Genomic DNA, 18,000 nt, shown 5'->3' with positions numbered 1-18,000 from the left:
TGTCTTCCTAAAGTCTGTCCTTGTCTTCCTTGTCTTCTCCTAGAGTTGGTCTCCTGTAGCTTCCTAAAGTCTGTCCTTGTCTTCCTTGTCTTCTCCTAGAGTTGGTCTCCTGTAGCTTCCTAAAGTTTGTCCTTGTCTTCCTTGTCTTCTCCTAGAGTGGACTGGATTCAGTCCAATAAATCTTACCGTCAAAGTTAATGTAGTGTGGAGAGGGTAGCTGGTACCTTGTGTTCTCTACTCCAGAAATGTTCTGGTCATCCAACGCTGCCATAAACTCCCTAACCCTCTCTGGAAGATGTTTCTCCTTGACGCTGTCTCCAGGAAACTTTTCTCTTTTCTTTTAAACGTTCAGTGTTTGTTGTTGTTGTTTGGGTGCAGCCTTTAAACCTGAGTGGACTCCATGGATTCTGTTTAGATGATTGTATTGGAGCTGTTGATGAAAGTTGGTAGTACTGAATGATGATCAACTACTACCACCTCAACAAACGTCCACATTGCACAATCTACAAATCAGTCTTCTTCTTCCTTCTTCTTTCTTCTTCTTTCTTCTTCTTCCTTCTTCTTTCTTCTTCTTCCTTCTTCTTTCTTCTTCTTCTTCTTCTTCTTCGACACTAGACAACAGGACGTCCTTGTTTGAACTGCTGACCTCTGGAAAACTCTATATGTCCATCAAAGCCCACCCTTCCTATGTAGTTATTTATTTATCTTGCGCCTCACAGATACTGTAAATGCAATGATTTCATTATGAAATAAAATATACTGCCACCGAATGTTATTAATTTAACTGTAAAAAATTCTATTTATTATTTTAATGCACGTCCTGAGCCTGGTTTGTGGCCGTGCACCTAAATGTCATTGTATATACTGAAAGCTATACGACACTAAAGAATCTCGTCCGTAACATCCTTTAATTAAATAAAGCTGTGTAATTATAGTTGAGCTGTTTCTGGATCCTGACCAAATGTCCCACGGGAAGCTCGGGCCAATGAACGTACAGATGGATCGGTTTAAGGAAGTGATGTCTGTCAGACGGTTACTGTTGATCTGAGCTGTAAATGTGGGTCGTTGGTTGAGTCCATGTCAGGGACAGTCTCCTTTTAGTTCTGCGCCGCGCCCGATTACCCTCTGGCTCGGCCGTCGTGTTCTCTCTCTCTCTCTCTCCCCCTCTGTTATTTCCACCCCTCCTCGAGCTCCCTCGCCCTCTCCTCTCGCCCTCCTCTCTCCTCTCCCTCCTTCTCGGCCTTTGTGCCGTGTAACCACCAGCTCTGTGTGTTTGACAGCAGACTCAAACAAATCCACAGGCTCCGGCCCAGCTCTCCGTGGCCAGAGGGCCTTGAGTGTTTCCGCCCCCTTCAATACCTCCTACCCCTCCAACACACTGTGATCTGGAGCCAAACACCCCCCACCCACCACCACCTCCACCGCCACCACCGTCTCCCTGCACACACACCAAACGCTTCAACCCGTCGCTGCCATAGAAAAGCTCCAGTGCAGCTCGGTGGCTGAATGCACAAAGATCCGAGCCTTGAGAAGTTTGGATCCAGAACTTTAAAAGCGAAACAAAAACCCTCTGACAAGTCGGCCAGGTGTTTGTGTTTCTGTTCTTTTTTTTTGGAGGGGGGGGACTGCTGGGGTCTCGTTAGAGGTTTCCTCTGGAGGGTCGGGGTCAGAGGGGCCAGATGTTGGTGATTGCAAGCAGAGGTGTCAAGTGTCAGGACCAAACAGATGTCAGCGTCAGATCTGAGCCGAGGCGCATTCAGCCCAGTGGCCCAGGTTTCTGAGAGCTCTCTGAGGCTGCTGCATCGATTTTACACCATGCTGCCCCCTGTTGGTCTAACGACTCATAAGAATTGGATTTTTCTGAAAAAACCCTGCTTTAAATAATCAAAAATGATGTGAACACTGTGAATTTGAAGCAGAAACTGTGACAAATTGTGTGAAACAGCCCTCAGTGGAGCACTCAGGCCCTTCCATTATACTGGAATAAAGGAGAGAAGGGAGCTTTTAACTGTCTCCTTTAACTGTCTCTTTATTACTGCCAAGTACCAACCTACCCCAAGAGTTATTGTTCTTTATGGATTAAAAACTATTTTTATTTTGGTAAACGCGTCTAAATTGCAGCCATTATGATTAAAACCTCGCTTTCTTTGCCAAAGTGGAAAAGATTTTTATAAATATGCCTCCCTCTTAGTGAGACTGTTATCATCTGACTCTGACAGAATCAAATAATCAAGATTTTTATGCTTTCTTCTAGTTTATTAAATTAAATCTGTGTTTGGATGAATATTATCATAAAGAAATACAATAACTGAGTGTAAGAACAGATAATCACAGTGGAAGAAATATTGTTTTATTAATGAATTAATAGTCTTTAGAATTTCAGAGATTATTAAAACATCCTCAGACTTAAATTATTATTTTAAACAGTTTAGAAAATATGTTAAACTGTGTTAAAATCCGGAGCAGATGAATCTTCTGTCCTTTGACGAATAAATTCAATCATCACTGATTATATCTTGTGTTTTTGAGGGTTTTATTTGTAAGAGTTGACCGTTAAAAGGAGGAATTTAAATATGTCAACACAGCTGGTTTGAATGTGGGAAAACTAATCTGGATGATGAAAGACGCAGACGTGTGAATGAGGTGCTTTTTTACAATTTACCAGAACACGACACGACTGGAGAAAACGAAACAAAAGAAAAATGGGAAGTTGAGTCAAACGGTGAATTCACCAAGAAAAGAAAGAAAAGGTTCGTCAGTGATTGAACGCGTCATGTTGTTGAGCAAGAGTTCATGAGATGTTTGACTGATCTGTGGTGACTGAGACGTCAGTACATGACGCTCCTCCACTTCATCTCATTTGATCTTATGTTCAACATGTTCCTGTTGAATCATTTGTTGATGTGAACTATTTAAATCTTATTCTTTGTGTTTTTGTCCACCTGTCCTGTGATGTCCTGTGTTGGTGTGTCCAGGTGACCTTCCGTACGAGGATCTATCACTGCAACATCAACAGTCAGGGGGTGATCTGTCTGGACATCCTGAAGGACAACTGGAGTCCAGCCCTCACCATCTCCAAGGTGCTGCTGTCCATCTGCTCCCTGCTCACAGACTGTAACCCAGGTAGGACACACACGTCTCCATCCTCTTCCTCCTCTTCCTCATTCTTTTATCTTCTCCTCCTCTTCTTCCCCCGCCTCCTCTTTTTCTTTCTTTCCACTCTTCAGCCATCTCTCCCCCTCTTCTCTCTTTCTCCTTCTTCTCCTCCTACCCTTACTGTTCCTTCAACTCCTTCTTCTCTCCTCCACTTTTCCTCATTCTTCTTCTTCCCTCCCCCTTCTCCTCTTTCTATTCCATCTCCTCCTCCTCTCATCCTTCTTGACTTTCCCCTTCTTTCCTCCTCCTTACTCTCATCCTCCTCCTCTTCTTCCCCCCTTCTCCTCTTTCTCTTCCCTTTCTCATCCTACTCTTACTTATCCTCCTCCTCCTCCTTCTAAACCCTCTTCATTCCTCCTTCTCCTCTTTCTCTTCCTTCTCCTCCGACAGTTTCTCACCCTTGACCTATCCCTTCCTCCCTCCTTCTTTTTTCTTTTTCTCTTCTAATTCTCCTCCTTCTTCACCTTCTCTCCTTCTCTTCTCTCACCCCCTCCTTATCTGCTCTCTCTTCCTCCTCCTCCTCCTCCAACTTCTCACCCTTGACTTTTCCCTTCTTCCCTCCTTCTTCCTCTTTTCTTTCATTTCCTCTCCTTCTCCTCTTTCTCTTCCTCGTCCTCCTTCTCTACTCATTCTTCCTTTCCTCTTGTCCTTCCCATCCTCCTCCTTCACCTCCTACTCTTTCTCCATCTTTTCCTCCTACCGTTCCACTTCTTCCCTCCTTTTTATTCTCCTTCTCTCCCTCTTTATTCTCCTCCTTCTTCTTCACCCTCTCCTTCTCTTCTTTCTCCCCCTCCTCATCCTGCTTCTCTACTCTCTCTTCGCTCCTCCTTCTCCTCTTTCTCTTCCTCGTCCTCCTTCTCTACTCCTGCTTCCCTCCTCCGTCTCCTCCTTTTTCATCTCCTGTTCCTCTTCCACCTTCTCCCCCCTTCTTTCCTCCTCTTGCTCATTTTTCCTTTCCTCTTCTCCTTCACCTCCTCCTCTTTCTCCTCCATCTTTTCCTCCTACCCTTCCCCTTCTTCCTTCCTTTTCATTCTCCTCCTCCTCCTGCCGTCTGTCAAGCAGTCAACACCTCCTCTATTATTGACTCTCGTGTCTCACATTTAAATGTTTATTTTTACTGAAGGAGATCTCGATGATATTTCCAGACATTTAATGGTTTGTTATGAAGTTCAAACCCTCATCGTTTTCCACGCTGACACATCTTTGGCACAAAGAACCAAACCACACGTTTTAACGACACAGAAGAACAAGTGTCCCGGAGTATTTATTTAAAACAGGTATTACCGTATAAGATGTAGGTTTTAAATATAACGTGTGAGCGTTAATGGAAGCGGGCCAAGTTCAGGGAATAAAACTCTCTCGCTCTCTGTCTCGATCTGGCTCTTGATTCATTACAGGAAGTCCTTCATTACCGCCCTAAGTAGCAGCAGTAGCTCGCCTCCTCTCTGTGACTTTTAAAGATGAATCACGGCCATCAACGGCTTTACTTCCTTTTGACCTGAGACACGCCGAGTCCTCCAGCTGCACTCGACCAATTTACATAAAGAGATGCTCTCACACTGCAGCAGGGACGGAGACGGTGATTGTTAATACAGAGGAAGGTGTGAACGCAAAGACGACTCCCATGAGAAGGAAGCAGATACGTGTTAATGATGGGTTATTAGAACTATACGTCAAATAAAACAAACATTTCAATATAAAAGTCTTTATAGTCCTCAACGTATGTTTGATCTCCTGACATTTAACCCTTCATTTAAACTTTCCCCGTCTTTGGTCGATTAGTTTTAACGTCCTCTTTGACGCCTTTAAGTGTTAACGCTTCAATAAATCCACAAAATCTCCTGCAGCAAAGCTCCCACCACAACACGATGCTACCAGCTGATCACATCAATAATTAACCACATGCCGATACACGACTGAACCACACACACACTGTTAGATTTATTCCTTCTTTAGTCCGTTAACAGCTGCATGTACAGAATACTTTTAACGGCTCTGATTACTAATGAACAGACGGAACTTTCTTATGAGTTCAGATCAGGCCTGTTGAGTAGGTGGTCTTTAATGTGACCCGGGACTGTTCACACTATGTGGACTGACACCAGATCAGTCTAAATTCATCCTGTGTTTGTTTACAAACACTCGAGACAGACATGCGTTCCTGTTATTTTGACAACCGCACTTCTCTCAATGGGCCGGACTTAACAACAGAAACTACCTCCCCCAAAATATGACCACCTTCCTGACGCCGTTTCATCATCAACTCAACATTAAAACAGCCGCAAAGCTAAGATGTAGTGCAGGATTATTACATAAGAGTGCATTAAAGTTCACTAGTGTACCTAATAAACTGGCAAGCGAGCGTTTATTACATTGTTGATACTCAGGCAACAATATAAGAGACAATAAAGGACTAAAGGTAAATATGAAGCAGCTTTATTGACCAACACTTCTGTACTTGAGTAGGATGTTATTTTACAACTGTCATATTTCTACTTTTATTTGAGTAAATGCTCTAAATGTTTCCCCCTACCGCCACTCGGCTCCATGAACGATTTAACTTTACTATGATTTAAATTTCTCTCTCTCTCTGTCTCTGTCTCTGTTCCTGTTTCAGCCGACCCTCTGGTGGGAAGCATCGCCACACAGTACCTGACCAACAGAACAGAGCATGACAGGATAGCCAAGCAATGGACCAAGAGATACGCCACATAGACTCCCTGCCGTAAACCCCCCCCCCCCTTACCTTACCTTACCTCCCTCACCCTTCACTGAACCTCTCTCTACCTCTCTCACCCGTAGTCTGTCAAAGCACATTCACTAAGTGCAACGGTATACCTGCTCTCTTCCTCTTCCTCCTCCTCCTCCTCTTCTTCCTTTTATCTACCTTTTCTGTGTATATATATAAAAAAAAACTAAAATCCTAAAAAAAAAAAAAAGTCCTTTGTTCCTTGTTGACTTGAAAGCTTCTTTTTTATACAAAGAGTAGATTGGGATTTTTATTTTCCAATATCTGAATGTCGGAAGTATTGTATTGGAGAAAAAAAAGAATATTATAATTATCATGCGCGTCGTCCTCCAGCTACTATACAGTATGTATTCTCTTTTTTTTATTTTATTTTTTTTTTTTTCTTAGTGGCACCTGGAACAAACATGCAGAATATTCTCTTCCTGGTTTCTTTTTATTTTATTATTTTATTTTTATTTTCCCGTCGTCGGTATGTTATCTGCATGGAGCAGGAAGGTTTGGAAAAAAAAAAAAAAAGAAAGAAGAAAAGATCCTTCACGCTTTTTAACTTCCTCTGATTTTGTTTGTACTGTATGTATTTTTTCAAAGGCTTTTGAGGCAGACCACGAAAGTATAGGTCTGCCTGTGAAAGAGGCAGGACTTGTATATTTACTGGCTACCCGCCACCTCTGCAATTGCAGAGTGGTTTGTTGTGCACTTGTATTACTGAAGCACCCAATAAAACACACTGTGGTTGGCTTGTGAGAAAAAGAGAAAAAAAATAGAAATGCTCTGCTTCTTCTTCTTCTGCCTCTTTTACTCTCATTCAGTGATCTCGGTGTGGTCTCTAGTGGCTTTTATTGCCTTTGTGCATCATGAAGGTGTGAGTTTCTGTTGGTTTAGAGGTGAAATACACCAGTCAGCCATAAAAAAACAGCTGTCATTAAATTCAAATCCAAAAAACATTTTCAAACCTTTCTTTTATTCTGTAATTAAATCTGCGAAAAAGAAAAAGTTAATATCGTAATTTTCTTTCTCCTAATGTGAGCTAAAAGATAAAAGTCAAAAACTAGAAAAATAAAGAGCTGGAAGTAGTCTACATCTGGGACCCTGGTCCAGGTCTTTCTGGTCCAGGAAGTAGTCTACATCTGGTCCAGGAAGTAGTCTACATCTGGGACCCTGGTCCAGGTCTCTCTGGTCCAGGAAGTGGTCTACATCTGGGACCCTGGTCCAGGTCTTTCTGGTCCAGGAAGTAGTCTACATCTGGGACCCTGGTCCAGGTCTTTCTGGTCCAGGAAGTAGTCTACATCTGGTCCAGGAAGTAGTCTACATCTGGGACCCTGGTCCAGGAAGTGGTCTACATCTGGGACCCTGGTCCAGGTCTTTCTGGTCCAGGAAGTAGTCTACATCTGGGACCCTGGTCCAGGTCTTTCTGGTCCAGGAAGTGGTCTACATCTGGGACCCTGGTCCAAGTCTTTCTGGTCCAGGAAATAGTCTACATCTGGTCCAGGAAGTAGTCTACATCTGGGACCCTGGTCCAGGTCTTTCTGGTCCAGGAAGTGGTGTACATCTGGAACCCTGGTCCAGGTCTTTCTGGTCCAGGAAGTAGTCTACATCTGGTCCAGGAAGTAGTCTACATCTGGGACCCTGGTCCAGGTCTTTCTAGTCCAGGCATGGGCCATTAATGTTCAGCACTAAATAAACCTGGTGCTTCTCAGTCTAACATTACACCAGAATATTTTTCCAAATTCAAGTCTGTGCTCCGTTTAGACCAAAACCAAATAATGGCTGTTTTCTGGTTTAGTTCTCTTTCTGTTGAAAGATAAATTTACTTTTTCTGTAGAGTCTAAAACCAAAGTTGAAATAACCGCGTAGTACACTCACCCATTACTTCCACCTGCCTAATTAATCTTGTCCACCGTCGATGCCCCACTCGACCTCTGAAGGTGTCGTTGCTGTGCTATCTGGCACTGAGACGTTTGGGGCAGTCCTTTTAAGTCCTGCTTTTAGCTGAGAGGTGGAGGCCCCTGTGGATCTTGGACTTTGTTCCAAACATCCCACTAGAAGCTGGATTAGACTGAGATCTGGTGAGTTTTGGAGAACTGAGGAGCTTCAACGTGCTAAAAGAGGCCACGAGGTAATTCTGTCTCCATGAAAAGGGTGGTCTGCAGCACTGATCAGGTAGGTGGTCCATGTCAAAGTAACGTCCTTGCTGCTAAACCTCACGTCTATAGTTTTACTAGAGCAGTTTCACACAGTTCATGTAAAATGTTGCTCATCCAGGATGTTTCACAACGACTAATATCCAAAGCTTGAGTGCATGACCTCTTGGTTCAGACTCATTCGAGGTGAGGTAAAAAAAAAACAGGAAGCTAAAAAAAGAACAATGCTTCACTGAACACTGAAAATATTTTGGCATCGTTCCATTTTAGCATTATAAATTCATACAACAAAAGCTTTTAAGCCTCATCCACTGAAAAATAAATGACTTGCTTTGGGTTTTTTTACACGTCGATACTCCAGTTAGGATCCTTTCCTGATTAATGGTTCTGATTGGCCGGCGGCACGCCTGCATTAATTAATAATAATGAGGCCATTAGCCGAGGAGACGGTGGCCAGGATGCTGCGAGCCAACCTGGCTGAAGTCTGCATCAATCTGGATCACAGATATGTTTTTGCCAAAGATTAGAGGAGAGGATTAGGTTGCAGTACAAAAGTGCATTTATGGTCAGTGTGGAAGATGATATTGGAGCATCTTTGGGTTTGAATTTGTCATGTTTTATAGAGCTTCAATCAACTGAAACGAAAAAAACAAGCTTCAAACCAGCAGGTAAATAAAAAAAATATACACTTTTAGAGTCAGAAGTTTACATAAAGCTTGTCTGGCTGCATCTAAACTCAGTTTTTTCACAATCCCTGACATTTAATCCTAGTAAACGTTCCCTTTTATGTCTTTGAACCTTTTCCCAGCGGATCAGAAGTTTACATAAACTTGCTTCAGTAAAGCCACATAAATAATCTTCCATACTCGTTGCGCCATAAATTTTCTGGACAGCACCCGTCCGTCCCTTCTGCAGCAAATCGGCCCCCACAACATGATGCTGCCGCCCCCGTGCTTCACAGCCCAGCATTTAAATCAAGCGTGTAGAAACCTGTGACCCACTGGAATTGTGGTACATTGAATTACTAGTGGAAATAATGAGTAGTGACTTTAAAACGATCTAATTAAAACTTGTAATCATTAAATCAGTAAAACCGGACCAGATGCAGTTCTAAATGAGCAGCATGTGCAGACAATTGATGCCGTTTGACACCAAAACCACCAATTATTGCACATTAAATTACTGAAACTGTGCATGTGTGCTCTCGGGCTGCTGCGTGCAATAAATATAGTCAACACATGAGTAAGTGTAAGAGTTTCTGTGGCGGATTAGTCACAGCTAAAAGCCTCTGAATATATATATATATAGTAAACAAGGCAGATTATATTTTATGTAGATTATATCCACTGGTGTAGTGATCCAAAACTACTTATTGACAAAACAAAAAATGCTGTCTTTAAATTAAATATTAACTCACGTGTGTGCCGTCTGCAGCCAGCTATTTAAATAAAGTTAATTTTAATGAGTATAGGTGGTTTAATGTGTGCATTTCGGTTGTAGGCTGTCCCGTTTCCAGAGAGAGAGTAGGACCGGAGCCGTTCAGCCCACTGCAGCCGCGGTAGGCTACTTCCGTTCCGCAGAGGGCGACAGGCACCAGCCAGCCTTGACTGTGGCGGAGGTCCAGACACAATAGAGTGGGTGAGTTTGAGCTTCCAACTAAACAACAATATGCTTTATATTTCAGACGGTATTTGGAAGTGTGTGTGTGTTTGTGTGTGGAAGTTGTTCGCTGCCTTGAAGGCGAAGGTCGTTCTGGAAGACACGCTGGAAAGCAAACAAACAAGACGCCAGGAGTTAGTCGGTGGACAACGGGCTCCGACTATGCGCTGGAGCGGAGCTGATCCTGGCTACTGTCTGACGCGTTTCACTCTCATATTAACGCTGATTATTACGTTTTAAACGTAAATGTAGTTTATATTTAACGCCATGTAGATAAATATATAACGCTGTGATTATTTTAGGTGTAGTTTTGGCGTTATTTTCGTTGCTAGTTGGGAGTTAAGGGGAAGCTGTTGGGAGGGGAGAGGAGGGGAGGAGGGGGGTGTTAGCAGGTAGCACTAGCTCTGCGCATGAGGAAGCGGTGGAGGTGATGTCAGGAGGGGGTTATCACCACAATATAATAACGAATCAATTACATTTATAATCAATAAATCTTCTAATAATACGTTTAGCTCCGGTTAACGGCTGTGGAGTGGCTAGCGTGCCACGAGCGCTTAGCTAGCACGTCGGCTAACGCTAGCTAACGTTTAAATTAAAACGCAGCAAGCTAACAGCAGCTTTGTTCGCGGCGCCTCTGGACGCGAACGCCTCAAAACTACACGGCTAACGAAGCTCTCTTTAAACACACATAATAATTAACATGTTGACAACAGCGTGGACTAGTCACGTCAAGGGTTTTGAGTGGGCTGGCGTGTTTAAATGTCAGGATGCTAAGCGTCTCCAGCTGCTGCTCATAAACACGCGTGTTTGTCAATAATGAAAGTGAATTATGAAACCTGTGTGAACCTGCTGTGGTCACTTTGAGGACACGTTAACATCATGTGGTTAGAGTAGAAATATTTAAGTCAGTGGCTAAATTTACATTATTACAATAATTATTCAGCTTGACGAGTCATTCTGGTCGGAGGCTGGTTACGAATGAGCAGTAAATAAAATGATGTGAACCCTTCATTTTAAACATTTCTGCATAAAAATGACCCGAAACTTGAGCAGATTTTCTCACAAGTCCTGAAAGTAGATAAGGAGAACACAATTAAAGGAATTAAACTGAAATATTATACCTGTGTATTTGTTTGTTTTGGATAATGAGCCAGTTCTGAGATGTTTGGTGGGTTTCCTGCTTCAGGTCCTTCCACGACATTCCCATTAGATCGAGGTCAGGACATCGTCTGCCCTGCGAGACCCAGATACTCTTGAGAAACTTGTGTGAAAATCTGCTGATGTTTTGGGTTTGTTTGTTTGTTTTATGCCATTAAATCGTTACGGAACGCTTTTAACAACGATGAATCGATCTATTAAAAGGTGAACTAAGGTGTCTCCACGTCTCCCAACGTCGTTGTCCACGTGGATTCCAGCTTGGTTCGTCTTTTTAAACACATCTGGTTGTTACGCTACCTAGAAGAAGAAGAAGGAGGAGGAGGAGGAGGAGGAGGAGGAGGAGGAGGGGGAAGAGGAGTAAAAGGAGGAGGAGGTGGAGGAGGAGGAGGGGGAGAAAGAAGAATAAGAGAAGGAGAGGAGTGAGAAGATAAGGAGGAGAAGGATGAGGAAGGAGTAAGAGGAAAAGGAGTGAGGTGGAAGAGGAGTAAAAGGAGAAGGAGGTGGAAAAGGAACAGGAAAGGGATGAGGAAGGGGGAGGAAAACGAGAAAGGAGGAGGAGAAGACCTTTTAACTCCACCTTTGTCTCCAGTCCTGAATGTCTAGAGTAGTAGTAGTAGTAGATGTCTCCATGTCTCCAACGTTGCTGTCCACATGGACTCCAGCTTGGTTCGTCTTTTTAAACACATCTGGTTGTTTCACTACCTAGAAGGAGGAGGAGGAGGAGGGAGGAGATAAGGAGGAGAAGGATGAGAAAGGAGGAGTAAGATAAGAGGTGGAAGAGGAGTAAAAGGAGGAGAAAGGGGAGAAGAAATAGGCGTGAGAGAAGGATGAGGAAGAGGAGAAGAGAGAGAAGGAGGTGGAAAAGGAACAGGAGGAGAAGGATGAGGAAGGGGGAGGAAAACGAGAAAGAGGAGGAGGAGACCTTTTACCTCCACCTTTGTCTTCAGTCCTAAATGTCTAGAGTAGTAGTAGTAGATGTCTCCACGTCTCCAACAGTGCTGTCCACATGGACTCCAGTTTGGTTCGTCTTTTTAAACACATCTGGGTGTTTCACTATCTAGAAGGAGGAGGAGGAGAGGAAAGAGGAGTGAGGAGAAGGATGAGGAAGGAGGAGAAAGAGGAGAAGGAATAGGCATGAGAGAAGGATGAGGAAGAGGAGAAGGATGAGAAGAAGGAGGTGGAAAAGGAACTGGAGGCGAAGAATGAGGAAGGGGGAGGAAAACGAGAAAGAGGAGGAGGAGACCTTTGTCTCCAGTCCTGAATGTCTAGTGTAGAAGATGTCTCCACGTCTCCAGTTTTGCTGTCCACATGATTCCAGTTTGGTTCGTCTTTTTAAACACATCTGGTTGTTTCACTACCTAGAAGGAGGAAGATGAGGAGGAAAAAGGAGTAAAAGGAAGGAGGTGGAAGAGGAAAAGAAGAAGGAGCAGGAGTAGACCTTGTCTAGAGTAGTAGACGTCTCCATCGTCTCTGTCCACATAGATTCCATCTTGGTTCATCTTGTTTCTCTACCTCCATGTTTCTGTCCCTCACCTGATGTTTTTACTCCAGGTGGAGCAGACGTGCTCAGAGAGAATGGATTTATTCCAGCATAGTTATCAGGAGCTAATATTCCTCATCTCAGTCTGATTCAGAACGTTCTTCTGATCTGGTCACTCTGTTGTGATTGGAGTCATATTAATCTGCATAAATCTGTGTTTGAGTCGATCCTCAGTAAATAAAACCCACCTCTGCCTCCTCAGGTACCGGCTCTTCTCCAATCCACACCGGTATGTCGGATGAGGATTCCCGTGCCAGCACCAGCTCTTCCTCGTCGCCACCTTCCTCCAGCCAGACCATACAGAGGGACACGCCTTGTAAGAAGAAACGGGAGAGCAAAGCCAGCATGAGCAAGACCTCCAAGCTGCTTTCCACCAGCGCCAAAAGGTCAACATCTTTCTCCTTTCTGTATTAGATTTCTTTCTGGTAGTATTTCTGGATTTTCCCTTGAGACCAAAAAAAAATCCTCCAGAGGCTTTTGTTGCATTTTGATAAATTGTAAAAGCTGGAAAAGAGCAAGGACTATACTCTTTCATTTCTTCTTACACGCAGCCTAGCGTCACGTTCCTTTTATTGTTCCTTTACAAACCAAAAGCAGAAACGATATTACTCACTGATTACAGAAACAACTGAGCAATAATCAGAAATGTGAACCTCACAGTTAAATAATAGCACGCTGAAGATGACGGGTTAATGTCTGAATATGAGTCACTGGAGGTTTCTTGTTGGTGGAGGTCTGTTTTCATACGACTGAGTTGATTTCTTTGTGTTGTGCAGGATTCAGAAAGAGCTGGCCGACATTACACTGGACCCTCCGCCAAACTGCAGGTGGGTTTCTTTGCTTGTCACCTGTTGCAAATCCTAAAAAGACGAGGCCGTATCTAGAAATCTTTTCTTTATGCATCTTTAAAACATTCCTGAAGAGTCGCCCCTTGATTTCATGGCACTAAATATGATCTTTTTGTGGTAAATTGCGCCACCTGTGGTTTGATAGAGGGAAGTGATTTGATTTGATAGTCGGATAAAGATTTTTTCCATCAATAATAGACGCAGACAATAGCTCCAGCTTCTCAAATAACAGGATCTGCTTCTTTTATTTATTTTATACGACAATAAACTGAATATTTATACAGCTGTTGATCTGAATGAATAACTTTGGTTTTTATTTACAAAGCACATTTAAAAGCAACAAAATCTGATCAAACAACACAAAGACATTGAAAAAGGAAGTAATTAAAAAAATAAATAAATTAAAACCCTGAATAAATAATAAATAAATCAGCTGCAAAACTGAATTAAATGCTGAGTTTTAAGTCAGGATATTAAAATAGGTTTTTATCTGGGCCTGAGTAATTTATTACATAATTATCAGATTACTTGATAAGAGTTGCAGCTCCATAAATTGATATGGACTTATATAGGTCACGGTTGTTTCATCTGAGTCTTTATTTCTAAATTACTGTTTTTATTTATTTATTTATTTATTTATTTTTTAACAATTACAACCCAATAATAGCCAGAAATAGGTTAAAGCACGACTCTGCAATCAGGAAACAATGAACTTTTAAACTGGAAATTTGTAGTAGGCGTCCGTTCCTCCTGCAGTGTCCTCAAGCAAATCACAAAAAGCCTCTCCTCTGACCTCCATGAGAAAGTAGAGAGAGTAGATTTAAAATGAGCACCACCTCCATACTAGCTAATAAATGATAAGGAAATAAACTGCTGTTCGTTCATTTCATCTTCTGCTACCGCTCGTCCTCTCCGAAGACTCACGGGGTTGAAACCGAGCTTAAATCACGCTGCAGGGAAGAGTAAATGTTTGCAAGCCAAACCGTTAATGTTTTCAGATAGTTATGTAAAACCTTTATGTTTCTGCTCTCGCTCGACGCTTTCATTGAGCAGAGAATAGCAGACAAATTATTTAGATTTGAAACTGTTTTTCTGCACGAGGCAGGCAACGAACTGAAGAACAAATGAAAAGGTTTCATAACGTGTGGTAGCGTGATGAGATTGTGTGGTTAAATTAATGAACGAGTGAATGAGTGCTGCTGAAACTAAAAGGAGGAACACAGTGATGAATTAAAGGAAAGATTTAGACTTAATTAAAGGCCACGTTTAACTAAATAAAAATGACGACTAGCGTATTTCTGCTGTTTCTTCATGACGTCTGGTGAAACAATAACTTAATAACGTTATAAAAGAACCTTCCAGTTGAATATTTAGTCGGTGCAGTTAGAGCTCCTAACTATAATTCATCCCTCATTTGTCTGACAGGTGTTTATTTTGCAGATTAAAGTACGATTAGAGCGTGTCCAGGTGTTTAACGTTAGAAAACAGAAGCAGCAAATCCTGAAATTGTAAAATAAACTTTCAAACTTAATCCGCCTTTATTAAGTAATTATGCAGGTGCATAATTCTGCTAATTAACGGTAGAAGAATACGTTTTTCTAACGACGTACGCTCAACTTCAGTGATCGATAAAGCTTCAAATTGTTTCCTCATTCGTAGATCTCATGTTAAATCAGAAAGTTACTCAGAAATTAATCGATTATTGAATGGGAAAACAATAATTGTTCGTAGCCGTAGTTGAGACACAACTGTTTTCCTTCTGCTTGGAAGCCGTTCAACTTCTTTTAATCAAAATATATCCTGCATGATGACTTTATTGATCCTGTATCAGGTTGGGGGGGGTTACGTATCCCAAACTGTTCTGTCTGGGTTCATACAGAGTGTTGTCTTTGTTTATACTGGATCAAAAACATCAGCCGTCCCCTACGCAGGAGTTTTAAAATCAATACTATCATGTGTTCTAGTTCATGACCCCCGAGGGTTTCAAAACCACATGTTCTGCATGTCAGCGGGATAAAGGGAAAGAGAAGGGGAGGGGTGGTGATGGAGGAGGGGGGTGCTTTGAAGAAAAATCAATACAGATTACAGATCATGACACATCGACGCATCAGTGGGGATTCACTTTGAACTTCTTCTGAATTATTGACCGCTGCACATTTAACGCACACATAAATATAAATGATGAATTCTGCCTTTTTGTTTTTTGTTTTTTAAAAATCAAGAAACGTTTCGCTTTGTGTTTCGTTGAGCAGATCTTAAACGTTCATCATGTTTAACACGCTCTACATGTGAATTAATGCGACTTTCACACTTTACCAGCATCAATTAGTGTGATGCACATTTAGATGCATGTGTTTGATGTAACAGCAGTTTATAATCTACACTGAACGCTTTATCAGGGGCTCAACTTTAATCTCCCTGCAACGTAATTATTCATTAGTAAAACAGTAGAGTTACTGTCATTAGGACAAAAAAACAACAACAGCTTTATTCTTCAGACTGCTGTTGTCATTAATTATTTAAACATTAGTTACCACTAAGTATACCGAGCCGCATGCTTCTGAATTTTTCTACATTTCTGCAAAGAAACGACTCAAACCTTTCAGCAGATTTTCCTGAAAGTAGACGAAGAGAAAATGTATAATCTCCTTAATATACAGGACTGTCCCATTCCACCCTTTTCTCAGCTGCAACTGGTGCAAAATGCAGCCTGGCACAAAGAAAGAGTGGATTTTAAAATCTCGCCTTAAATCTAAAGGTTGGCCGGGCTTTTTCAGTTGCCGCTCCAAAAATCTGGAATAGTCTTCAGTCCCAAATTAAATCTCATTTAGAGTGCTACCTCTTTACTCTTGCTTCTAGTTCGGTCTAAGGTTGCCCCATGGCTAATCCTGTCTGGTCCACTTTAAACTGATTTTTATTGTCCTCCTATAGTATTTTACCCGCTCTCTTACCGTACTTTCATTTTATTATTTTGGCTTTGGTTTGGTGCTTCATTGTTATTGTCTTATACTGTGCATTACTGTTATAAATCCTCTGTGTTATTGGGTTGTTTGTATGGAGGCAGATGTTTTTATCTGCCCTGACTGGGTTTGTTTTTAAATGTGCTATATATAAATAAAGTGACTGTGACTGTTTGCAGACGATGACTTCCTTTTCATCACAGACGAGACGACGTGATCCAGGCGTGGCCTAGATGTTGACGGCTTCTCTCGTCTTTGTTGTGTTTTCAGTGCTGGCCCCAAAGGAGACAACATCTATGAGTGGAGGTCGACCATCCTGGGACCACCAGGCTCCGTGTACGAGGGAGGGGGTCTTCTTCCTGGACATCGCCTTCACGCCAGACTACCCCTTCAAACCCCCCAAGGTAACGACGTTGGCGTGTTTGTTAGCTGATTGAAACCGCTTGTTGTTATTGGACACCACGTTAAAAAATGTGTTATATTGATTTAAAAGGTACACTGTAGTGAATTGTAGTATTTCAAATATGCTAAAATGGTTCAACATAAGCATCGACCGTTAACGAAGCTCAGTGTGGGAGGCACCGGGCCGCCGCCATCTTAGCCGATTCCGCCAAAATTGAGACGAATGTTTCATCTTAATGGTTTCTTCTTCTCCTAAATGATTTCAGGAGTTTTTTTTTTTTATTTTTTAAAACATCTGTGGGTGGTAAAAGTTTCGGGCCGCTCAGAATTTTATACATTTCTGCGTAAAAATGACTCAGAACAAGTCCTGAAGGTAGACAGAGAGAACCAATCAAACAACCCGAAACATTGTTGTGTGTTTGTTTATTCAGGTAAATTAATCATTTATACATAAACTGCTAAACGTTTCCGGTAACTGCTGATCTGCCGCCTACAGCTCCTTGCTATCATACGCTTCCACAAAAACAGGTGTTGTGAAGATCAGAACGAAAACAAAATGAGCCACTGAACGCTGATTCATCGATTGGAAACACTTCTGCGCCTCACTGATATGTAATATTGTCTCGCTTTCCTGAATAAACAAACACACAAGTATAATATTTATGTTCCATTCGTCTGGTTGAGTTTTTCTTTGTCTACTGTCGGAAGTTTTTTTTGTAAAAAAATTGAATGTTTTGAGTCGAATCTTTTATGGAGTATTTCAGTTCGTTATGAGACGATGAATGTCGTGGCGCAGCTCATGATCACTCCTCTCCATTTTGGATTATAAACTGAATACAGATGACGAAGCCACATAAAGCCGCTTAGCAGGCGTCAGGTATGTTTTCATAATTGATGTTTCTTCTTCATAATTAAACCTCCTTTTATTTATTTATATATTTATTTATTTTTAGCTCATTACTGCTTTGTGTGCACGCTCCACATCAGACGTCGCCACAAGGATGGTTCATTTGTTCGCCCCCACCCCACGGGATTATTTGGAGCAATTAGGCGACATTGAGCAACGAACGTTGCTCTGTTTGTTGTTTTTTTTTTAACAAAAGGCTCAGCTCCAGTGGAACAAAAGAAATATTAATGTACGTAGTGACATGGATGAAAAACTACTCTGTTCAAGAGGGATTTAAAAATACAACATGTATACACACATAATCAGTATATTTGTTTGTTTAATGTGAAACATCAGCAAAATATATCCTTGAATAAGTCACAGCTACTAGAATTAAAGCTAAACATTTGACAGAAAATCAGTTGAAGTTCCTCCTTTCAGCCAGCAGAGGGCCTCAGTCCCCAGAAATAACAGTGGTGGTGACTTCAGGGCCGGTATAGA

General features: G+C 41.9%; 1 protein-coding gene and 1 pseudogene across 2 annotated transcripts; both read left to right on the top strand.

The window, feature by feature from the left end:
• Positions 1-2,933: 2,933 nt before the first annotated feature.
• Positions 2,934-7,141, top strand: LOC311509800 (ubiquitin-conjugating enzyme E2 E3-like; the record flags this gene model as incomplete). The annotated part of the gene is made up of 2 exons (XM_084575237.1): positions 2,934-3,123; positions 5,774-7,141. Coding segments are annotated over 2 exons (288 nt in total), but the record flags the coding sequence as incomplete, so codon positions are not given.
• Positions 7,142-9,284: 2,143 nt separating this feature from the next.
• On the top strand, positions 9,285-16,615 carry LOC311509801 (ubiquitin-conjugating enzyme E2 E1-like; annotated as a pseudogene). The gene is made up of 5 exons (XR_014699927.1): positions 9,285-9,288; positions 9,547-9,684; positions 12,606-12,789; positions 13,180-13,230; positions 16,482-16,615. The product of XR_014699927.1 is annotated as a ubiquitin-conjugating enzyme E2 E1-like (transcript).
• Positions 16,616-18,000: the final 1,385 nt, after the last annotated feature.

The sequence above is a fragment of the Chelon labrosus genome (assembly GCF_963514085.1).
Source record: "Chelon labrosus genome assembly, contig: SCAFFOLD_270, whole genome shotgun sequence".
Lineage (NCBI taxonomy): Eukaryota > Metazoa > Chordata > Actinopteri > Mugiliformes > Mugilidae > Chelon > Chelon labrosus.
The sequence above is the reverse complement of the archived record's forward strand: the minus strand, read 5'-3'. Positions and strand labels throughout refer to the sequence as shown.